General features: G+C 40.4%; 2 protein-coding genes across 2 annotated transcripts; one reads left to right on the forward strand and one right to left on the reverse strand.

The window, feature by feature from the left end:
• Positions 1 to 51: 51 nt before the first annotated feature.
• On the forward strand, positions 52 to 6,628 carry LOC106361884 (trans-Golgi network-localized SYP41-interacting protein 1-like). Its single transcript, XM_013801693.3, has 8 exons — positions 52 to 448; positions 549 to 656; positions 739 to 3,765; positions 4,099 to 4,927; positions 5,012 to 5,649; positions 5,849 to 5,996; positions 6,081 to 6,162; positions 6,243 to 6,628. The coding sequence occupies exons 1-8, from the start codon at positions 296 to 298 to the stop codon at positions 6,343 to 6,345; spliced, it is 5,088 nt and encodes a 1,695-aa protein (XP_013657147.1). The 5' UTR covers positions 52 to 295; the 3' UTR covers positions 6,346 to 6,628.
• Positions 6,629 to 6,837: 209 nt separating this feature from the next.
• LOC111199796 (T-complex protein 1 subunit epsilon) lies at positions 6,838 to 10,230 on the reverse strand. Its single transcript, XM_022690219.2, has 9 exons — positions 9,916 to 10,230; positions 8,865 to 9,183; positions 8,426 to 8,774; positions 8,134 to 8,266; positions 7,997 to 8,049; positions 7,783 to 7,885; positions 7,440 to 7,606; positions 7,247 to 7,360; positions 6,838 to 7,153 (listed from the first exon to the last, which is right to left on the reverse strand). Exons 1-9 carry the CDS (start codon positions 10,112 to 10,114, stop codon positions 6,983 to 6,985), a joined length of 1,608 nt encoding a protein of 535 aa, XP_022545940.1. The 5' UTR covers positions 10,115 to 10,230; the 3' UTR covers positions 6,838 to 6,982.
• Between the last annotated feature and the right edge of the window lie 368 nt (positions 10,231 to 10,598).

Raw genomic sequence — 10,598 nt, forward strand, 5'->3', positions numbered from 1 at the left:
ACACACTTCAATCTCACGACATAAACACAAACTGGTGAGAAAACAAAACGCACCGTGTCGGTCTTGCTCTGCAACGCCTTCTAGCCTCCTCTCTCTCTTGCTGATTTTATTATTTACTCACGGGTCCATCTCCGACTCTAACCAACAAAGCAAAACCGTTTCTTTTAGTTCTTACCTTCATTTTCTAGACTCTCTTCGCAGTTTTGTCTGTAGACTCTCTCTCTCCTGTTTCGATCACGAATATTGCTAATCTCTGAATTGGATCTGTTTGGAGAAAGGGGTTGGAATCGTGATAATGCACGAGAATGATGATCCTCCGTCCGATTCCGTAGCTGCTGATGAAAATGTGAATGATGATGATCCTCCGCAGGACTCGCCTGAATCTGTAGCTGCTGATGTGATTGAGAATGATGACGAGACAAATGAGCAAGAGCTTGATCCTGACCAGGTGAGATTTGTAAATTATTACCATATGCTTTTGTTGTTTCTTGTCCGAATCTTTTATGTTCATTTTTAGATGCTGAAATTTGGGTAAAATGATTGTGCAGGGAACAGGTTTTGTTGATAGTAAGGAAGATATGTTTGTTGATGCTCCTGAAGAGTTGAACTTTGACACACCTAGCAAGGAAGCTCTCACCACAGATGATGATGACAATGTAATTTATATTTCTTAATTAATTATTGAAAGGATATTTCTTTTGTTAATTTATGTTTATTTTCTACCATTCATATACACAGAATGAGAAGGAGGAGGAAGATAGAGAGAAGGGACTTGTAGCGTTGCAGGAACAGTTTAACCTCTCAACTGGTGAGAACCATTCCAAAGTTGAAGAAGAGAAGATTCATCACGAGGATGCACTCAAGGAGCTTCAAGGGATTATCATTAAGAAAGACGAGGAGATTGCTCACCTCACCGCAAAGATCTCAGAGCTTACTTCTTCCTCTTCCTCACAGGACGAGAAGGAGCAGCAGCTTGTTTCTGCAACGGATAGGATTCTGCTTTCTCTTAGTAACGTGTTTGGGCAAGAAGAGCCGCAGCTTGGCTCTTCCGTCTCTGAAAAGATTACTAATCTTGAAAACGGAGTTGCGTTTCTAAGCGCAAAGTACACTGAGTTCTACTACGGTGCTGATCAGCTGAGGAAGTGTTTGTCTAGTGATGATGCTGATCTTCGTTTCCAAGAGGATTTTGGTTCAGCTCTCGGCGGTGCTTGCTCTGAGCTACTTGAGCTCAAGGAGAAGGAAGCATCCCTTCATGAAAGACTCACCCATCTAGAAGATGAGAATAAGAAACTGGTTGAGCAAATGAACAAAGATAGAGAAGTGATTGAGTCCATGAAGGCAGAGCTTGAGCAGGAGAAGACAAGGTGTGTCAACACGAAAGAGAAGCTCAGCATGGCTGTGACCAAGGGTAAGGCGTTAGTTCAGAACCGTGACGCGCTAAAGCATCAAATCTCCGAGAAAACAACGGAGCTTGAGAATAGGTTGGCTCAGTTACAAGAGAAGACGGTTGCTCTTGAAACTTCTGAGTTACTCAAGGGGCAGCTTGAGCAATCTTTAGCTGAGATGGCAGATGAACTGAGTGATAAGTCTGTATCCTTGGAAGCATGTGAGGCAGCAAAGAGAGAGGTGGAACAGTCTCTGGATGAGAAAGCAAAAGAGCTTGAAGAGTGTTTGGTGAAACTACAAGCATTGGATGAATCAGAACTCATCAAAGGCGAGTTAGTAAAATCCGAAGCCATGGTTGCGTCATATCAAGAAATGGTGTCGTCAAAGAGCTCAATCATTGAAAACATTGAATCCATCTTGCCACACGTTAATGATAGCTCTGACGATATCATTGAGAAGGTTAGGTCACTTGTAGAAGAGAGGGAAGAATACAACAGACTTAAAGATATGAACCTCTCCATTGACTTACCTGAGGAGATCTCCGAATCCACCTTAGAAGCTCGCTTTACTTGGCTAAGGGAATCATTTTTACAGGCAAAGGATGAAGTTAGCGCCCTGCAGAACCAGATAGAAAGATTAAGTACGTCTCTTTCAGCAGAAATGGAGGAGAAATGTAGCATTAGAGAGGAGCTTGATGATATAACTTTGAGGTTTAAAGCATTGGAGGAAACTGCAGAGAGAGATTCTTTGGAAAGAGAAGAGATTATAAGGAGGCTTGTGGAAACCTCTGGCTTGATGATGACAGAAGGAGTTGAACATCATGCTGTCCTTGTTGATAGATCTTTTGATCAGATAGAAAAGAAACTCAGGGACTCTAGTGAGAGTTCTTATGGCAACGAAGAATCATTTGAAAAATTTCAAAGTCTCCTTTATGCTAGTGGTCTGGAGTTATCACTTTGTAAGGAAATGTTAGGAGAGGGAATGCTGGCTAGTTTGCAGGTAAGCAATCTCTCAAACGAACTTGCTTCGGTGAGAGAAGAAAAACTTGCTTTGGAGACTGATCTTGAGAGGTCAGAGGAGAAATCTGCTTTGCTCAAAGACAAACTTTCCATGGCTATTAAGAAGGGTAAGGGACTTGTTCAAGATAGGGAGAAGTTGAAATCTCAGTTGGATGAGAAGAACTCTGAGATCGAGAAGCTGATGCTGGAGCGGCAGGAGTTAACTGGTGCGATTGATAGCTACACGAATCAGATGAGTACGTTATCAGGAGACTTAGAGCGGACAAAGGAGCTAGAGGATGAGCTTGTTGCTATTAAAGACGAAAGAGATGAGCTTAAGCAGTCTTTATCTCTGAATGACACCTTGTTGGAGAAAGTGATGAGCATCCCTGTTGATTTAGCAACTGAGGATTCTTCAGAAAAGATTGACAGACTTGCTGGGTACTTCAAGGAAGTGCAGGAAGCTAGAGTAAAGGAACAAGAAGAGCTGGAAAGGATAAAAGAAGAAGCAAGTACATTAGCCAGTAAATTAGAAGAAACCAACACAGCCTTGAAGTTGGTTGAGGATGCCTTGTCTGCTGCAGAGGGTAACATCAATCAACTTGCTGAAGAGAATAGGCAAGTCCAAGCTGCCAAGGAGCTTGTAGAACTTGAGCTGCAGAAAGCAGTTGGAGAGGCATCCTCTCTGTCTAGCGAGCTGGATGAAGCTTGTGCAATTAGGAATACACTTGAAGCTGCACTTAAGCAGGCTGAAATAAATATATCTGATATCATCAGCGAAAAGGAAGAGGCTCAAAGCAGTACTGCTACTGCAGAGATGGAGCTAGAGAAGGTGAACAACAAATTAACAGAAGCACATAGCACCATACAATCACTTAGAGATACACTTACTCAGACAGAAAGCAACGTGGATTCGTTATCCAAACAAATTGAAGAGGACAAGGTTCTTACTACAGATTTGAAGAATGAGTTAGAGATGCTTCGAAATGAGGTAGAGCTAGAGCGGAGCAAGATGGCTGAGGCTTCATTGACAATAGGATCCCTGGAAGAGGCACTGATGAAGGCGGAGAATAGCCTTTCTGTCTTACAAGGAGAAATGGTGAAAGCTGAAGTGGAGAAATCAACTCTCAGTAGTAAACTTAATGTGTGCATGGAAGAGTTAGCTGGATCAAATGGAAACTCACAGAGCAAATCTATGGAGATTATTGCTCATCTTGATAATCTCCAGATGATTCTAAAGGATGGAGGGCTCATTTCCAGGGTGAATGAGTTTCTTGAAAGGAAATTTAAGAACCTGAGAGACATGGATGTCATTGCTAGAGATATCATGATAAATTTTGGTGAGAAGGGATTGGCTGGGGAAATGGACAACGTTACAGAGGTAACAATTATTCTTGAACCTTACCATATCAATTGTTCTTCTGTTCCTTTTTGCAAGTTTGTCGGTTTCAAACATGCTTTATTCTATAGGAATCCAAGTTGTTGTTTGCTAAGGATGTGCACACTCTAGCTAGAATATGTTCTGTGTAGAAGTTGATTAACGGATATAAGATTGATGATACTATTCTGTAAATCATTTTTCAATAGTACATACATCTATCTATCCAGCATGCGCAAATTTAGCAATATAGATAGATATACCAGAGTTTATGGATCTTCTCTTGACGAATTTGTGATAATGATGTTGTTCTCTTGGCGCTGTTTATATTTCCAGGATGATTCAACTGTGGCAAAATCTTTGTTGAATGGTCTTGATGATTCAGTTGACATAGAGCTAGAGAATAGCAAAGAGAATGCAGGTGATGAAGACGAGATTTCTTCATCCCTTAGGAAGATCACAGAGGGGGTCAAGCTTAGAAACAAAACACTCGAGAAAAATTTCGAGGTTTTCTCAACTTCCATTGACACACTCATTGCGGCTTTGATGGAAAACATGACAGCAGCAAGGGCTGATGTGATAAACGTCAAGGGTCATAACGAGTCCCTGCAAGAACAGGTGAGGAGTGCTGAAGATATTCTCCGCGAAAAGGAAAACACTATAGCTGCATTAGAAACAGACTTGTCATCTTTGATGTCTGTATGTGGCGAGGCTGCCAGCGAACTGCAGTTGGAAGTGAAAAATAATCTCCTAGAGTTGGTTCAGTTACAAGAAAATGACAACGGTGGTGAGACTGAATCAACCGAACATCCACAAGAGCTTCTTGATGTAACTGAGTGCTCCCGGAGAGCAAAAAAACTATCTTCTGCCACAGAGAAGGCATGTACTACTCTTAAGCTATTTGAGACAACAAGTAATGCAGCTGCTGTACTCATCCGAGATATGGAGGACAGACTAAAAGAAGCATCTACTGCTCTAGAAAAGGTTGTGTTAGAAAGAGATTTAAACCAAACTAAGGTTTCAAGTTCCGAGGCCAAGGTGGAATCTACGGAAGCGCTTTGCCAAGATCTGAAACTTCAGTTGGAAAATCTCAAAGCCGAAGAAGAGAAATGGCATGAAAAAGAGGTGGAGCTTTCTACATTATATAATAAACTGCAAGAGCAAGGTATATATATATTTTTTTCTTTTGTCATCTCTCAGTTCCTTACCGCTTTACTAAAATGCCACGTGCTGTTTCTCTGAGTTGCAGAAGCAAAGGAAAACCTAATTCCAGCTTCTGATATACATGCTCTTTTTGACAAGATAAATGATATTGAAGGGCCTTCAGTAGATCAAACCAATGAGTTAGACCCACAGAGTCCATATGATGTAAGGAAGCTATTCGCGATTATTGATAGTGTTACTAAGATGCAGCATCAGATAGAACTCTTATCATATGGGCAAAAGGAACTCAACTCCGCCTTGGCAGAAAAGGATCTTGAAATTCAAGGTCTGAAGGAGGCAGCTGAAGCAAAGAGTACGACCGAGCTAGAGCTAGTAAAGGCAAATAAAGAATTGTCCAAGCTTATATCTGGCTTGGAGAAACTGCTGGGTGATGATCTTGTTGTAGACCTAGACTTCTCCGAGTCATGGACGCTCTTACAAGCACTAGAGAAGAAAATAGCTTCCCTTCTACTAGAGTCAGAGAGTTCAAAATCAAAGGCACAAGAACTTGGTTTAAAGTTAGTCAGCAGTGAAAAACTTGTGGAGAAATTATTACTAAAAGTCAAAGAGTTTGAGGATAAAATTCAAAGCAAAGCTGTTCAGCCTGATGTTGTTCATGAAAGGAGCATCTTAGAAGCACCAAGAGCGTCTTCTTCCTCAGAGATATCTGAGATTGAGGACAAGGTAAAAAATGTTTATCTTGTGCTGTTTCAGCTTATTATTGACACTTGTAAATACCATCTATGGTTTCATTGTCTAGGTATATGTTTACTATATCTGCAGCCAAGTTATGACCTTAAAACTAGATAATGTTGTTTTGAATATCTTAAAACTTGCGTATGTTTTGATCATGAAATTTGCGGTGGAAACATTTTGTGCTCAGGGAGCTCTGGGGAAAAAATCAATATCAGCTGTGCCTACAGCAGCGCAAGTGAGAGTGGTGAGGAAAGCATCGACGGATCATCTAGCTATCAACATAGATTCAGAGTCCGAGCAGCTGATGAACAACAACGAAGCAGATGAAGATAAAGGTCAGAACTGAGGCGTCTCAATACCTATCACGTTTATTGCCAAACTATCGCTCATTTTAAATACAATATATTTTTCTTTGACAGGACATGTTTTCAAGTCTCTCAACATGTCTGGTCTGATTCCAATGCAAGGGAAGATGATAGCAGATCGTGTCGATGGAATATGGTAAACACTCGGTCATATCAAAAGGGCTGCTGAGATGTAGTTCATCTTATTGAGCGATGTGTTTGATTTGTGCAATGCAGGGTCTCAGGTGGAAGAGTATTAATGAGCCGTCCTCAAGCAAGGCTTGGCGTTATGGTATACAGTCTCTTATTGCATCTGTGGCTCCTAGCTTCCATCTTGTAGCAAGACAGGTGATTGATATCTCTTAGGCTTCTCACATGAAACTGCCCACAACAGAAACACACAAATTGCTATTCTTCCCATTCTTTGTCGACCCGTAGGAAGAGAATGATAGGTGTCGTCTTGTATATCCTGAATAATGTCTCACCCTTTTTTCAGTTTCATAGTCCTATAATTTTATTTAGGACTCAGTACGTTACACTTGTTTTGTCTTGAACATTTGTTCCAGGACTTGCGAACAGTTTTGCCTGCCTTCTGCGTCTGCTAAGACTTTAAGTTTGTTTTATTAGAGAACTCTTAGTGGGGTCTCAAAGAGGTTCTAGATATAATAAAATAAACAAAAAAAAATTATAGGATTTGCTCTAATACGAGAATACCTTAATTTCTAAACTATGAGACTTCGCTACTATTTGTGCTGAAAAGACAATGAATAGAAAATGCAATCTGTCATGGAAGCTTTCATGCTGTGTCGAAAAAGTGGAACAAATTCAAAACCAGGAACACAAATGAGGATTTTCTTAACATAAAAGCTTACAAGAGAGGAAAAGAATTGTTGAATAGTCATCAAAAGCTAATAGAAAGCACAAAAGACTAAAAGAGGCAAAAAGGAAAGAACTAAAAAGGTTGCAGCAGTACTTCATCAGTATTCAGAATTAGAGATGACATCGTCGATCTTTAGAATCATCTTAACGACTTGAGTTGCAAGCAAAATCTGCTGCTGCTTTCCTATCAATGTTTCAAACACATTTTGCTCCCTCATATCGTTTGTTCCCACGTCGTTGCAATCTATCCCATAGAATGGAATATTCTCCTGTTCATCATACATACACCCACAAGTGTCAAGTTTCTTTTAGTTTCTCTGACCAAACAAACCGATGGCAAAATAGAGAGCCAAGTCACTTACCTTAATTTGCTGAGATTTAACCGCAGAGAGTGTCTCGATGGGCTGTAGTCCACTGTTCTCTGCAAGAGCCATGGGGACAGAGTCCAAAGCTTCTGCGAATGCCCTTATTGCGTACTGCATAGACCAAAGTGTCTTCAGAGTTAAGATTTGTGAAATAAATTATTCAAAGAGAAGAGCAAAGATCGTCTTTTACCTGCTCGACGCCAGGGTATTTATCAGCAGCTGCATCAACAGCAAGTGAGCATGTGATTTCAGCTGCACCACCTCCATATACAATTGAGTTATTGCGGATGAGATTCCTAGCCACACACAGAGCATCGTGGATACTACGCTTCGTTTCTTCTATCATCATTTTGTTACCTAAACCATATCCCATTAACCAATTGTTAATCAACCGGAACAATACTTTTGTCCACTCCACCATATACATTGAAGCATATTAAACTCAGTACATAAATGTTTATAGCTTATTCAGCTACTTAAAAAGTCAGTGCTGTTAACAGTATTTTTAAAAGAAGAGAAGGCTATGAGTGTACCTCCACGGATGAAAATAGTAACAGCTTTGGAGTTCGCACAGTGCTCAATATACAGCATTCGTTCTTTCGTTGTGCCAAATGATTTTTCACGGACCATGCCAGCCTAAGAACATGAAAATAGTAACAGCTTTGGAGTTCGCACAGTGCTCTGATTAAAACATTTTTAACATTCCACTCATTTTATGGGTAACACTAACTGAAGTGAATAGTGTACCTTGCCTAACTTCTCTGGGGTCAGCTCCTGGAATCTAGGAACAATTCTGCCGCCTACGTAAACACAAGTACCCTATCAGCTATAAATAACGGGTTACATCACTAACGGTAGTAGAGATGCTTGGAGAAATGCCAGACCTGTGGCTATTGCGATAAGTTCTAATTCAACACCCCCGACCCATCTGACAGCAGGCAAGTTCCTGTGCATCAATAGATGGTTTGCCTCATCATCGAATCCCCATTGGCAAATAACCAGTGTAGCACCAACATCCTGCAATTTGAAAGCACAAGTAAAATACATAAATTACGTCATTTTCCGTCATAACTGCATTGTGGCAACTTATATTTATTGTCAAAGTAAAAGCTTTCACAAGTCGCTCACTGAATTAGCCAATACCCGCAATGAAAAGATAAGATTAGAATAACCTACCTTGCACTTTTGAACCATCTCATCGAAATACTGCTGCTCTTGCTTGCGCAACGTCTCAAACTTCTCCACTGTGTCAATATCCACCTTATGCTTAGTTTTCGGCTTCGGTGGCTCAAAGGGACAAGTCAAAATAGCAATGTGGGCATCTTCAATCTGCTTTGGCATCTGTGGATGGCTCATGTCTTTGTCAACCAGTATTCCATATATAAGCTCAGTGTCCTCCAACTTTCCCCCGACTTTGCCCTCTACTTTTATCAAATCTAAGTTAACGTCCCTTCTCTCTAAATCAGCAACAGCAAGAACTGCTTTCACAGCAATCTCAGCTAAACTGCGCTTGCATCGATTCACACTGCAGCAACGAACAACAACAACAAAAAGTTAGAACAATGTTCTACAAGCAAAATCTAAAGGAAACTCAAATATTTAAAAGAAATATTACATCTTCGAGGAAAGAGTAGTCATGCATGTCTGAACCAACGGCTCGTAGTTATTAACGTCGAACTCAAACTTCTGAGCTATACGCTCCAAATGTTCAACAGCAACTCTAGAAGCCATCTCGTATCCTTCAGCGATACGGATAGGATGGATTCCCCTATCTAACTGACGTTCAGCTTGCTCCAGAAGTGCACCAGCCATGACAACAACACCTGTTGTGCCGTCACCAATTTCATAATCCTGACTCCGCGAAAGTTCTACCATAAGCTTCGCAATCTGGTTGTCAACATCCATTTGCTCCAAGATGGTCGCACCGTCGTTTGCTGGATAAACGAAAAATGGTGAAAGTTATAAACAAGAAAGCAAAAAAAAAAAAAACAGATCATGCTTCACACAAAAAAAAAAGAACACGATTCTGTAGGATGAAACTAGTATTACCAATTTACGCATATTCAACTACTGCTAAGTGAAATGAGTTCAATTTCAACAGACATTGTAAGCCAAGAATGAGAAAGGTGTACACAAAATACCATCGGTTGTCAAAAAAAAAACATATTATGCATATCCAGCAGATGAAAGTAAAATTTTTGTCAGGATTTTAACGGATCTTTGTTAACTTGACATCGAACATGAGCTTGATAAATTGTCTTAAGATTCCAAGAAGCAACATGACAAAAGAGACGAACTTTACAATTCACTGCTACCAAATGAGAGATTCATTAGCATTTAAGCCGCAAAAGAGACTAGTTTGAGCTTCATAGCCAATGGCGGATCCACTTCCCCCAACTAAATTTTACATTTTTTTTAAAAAAATAGCCTAAAATCTTGACTAATTAGTTTGATGAAAATGTCTCTAACGAATTCAAAATTTACGATAGTGCCCCTGGTTTAAAAAAACTCTGGATCAGCCCAACACTGTTCATAGCTAAGTTTGCAGTCATAGCAACTCGATTTTCAAAAACTAAACAGCGAAAAGCTTAGATGGATCCATTCATCAGAGAAGTAAACTTTGCTCGATACTAAAAAATTTTAAAAAAGAAAAGTGAGAAACGAACAGATGGTGACGTCTCCGTCAGGTCCCTGGAGCATCTTATCCATCCCCTTAGGTCCGAGGGAGGAACGGAGGATCCGAGCCACCGCTTTGCCGGCGGCGATATTGGCTTTCTGAGCATCGATGCCTCGAAGACGCGTCTTTTGATCCTGCTCCCTTAGTATAATGAACGGTCGCCCGAACTCATCGAACGCCAGCGCCATTTTCGAGCCTTAGCTTTTCTCGATCCGATCCACGTACAGATCTTCGCTTTCCTCTCTCTCTCTCTCTCTCTCACTGCGATGGAGAGAAGAAAGGAGTGGGAGAGTGACTGTGAAAATGGTCCGAGTGTAAAACCCTAACTCGTTTACGATGGCATAATCGTAATTTCAAACCGATCCAAGGGGCTGTGTTTCTGTGAAAAGTATTTGGGCTTATATAGATTAAAGCCCATCTGTCTATTTTTTAGGTTTGACGAGTTACTTATCTTTTTTATTACCATGCAACTACGTCGAGTCGTCGACTAAGCTAGTTTCTAATTTTCTTTTGCTAAGAATGCTAATATCATATTAATGATGTTCAGATTATACAAAAAGCTTAATCTAAAAAACTACTCTACCTTGGCAAAAATAAAGAAAAAACAGCTAACAAAGCTAGCCCTACTAGTTAGATAATCCAACTTGACAAGAGATTTTCCATCTTAGAATC

The sequence above is a fragment of the Brassica napus genome, chromosome A8, assembly GCF_020379485.1.
Source record: "Brassica napus cultivar Da-Ae chromosome A8, Da-Ae, whole genome shotgun sequence".
Lineage (NCBI taxonomy): Eukaryota > Viridiplantae > Streptophyta > Magnoliopsida > Brassicales > Brassicaceae > Brassica > Brassica napus.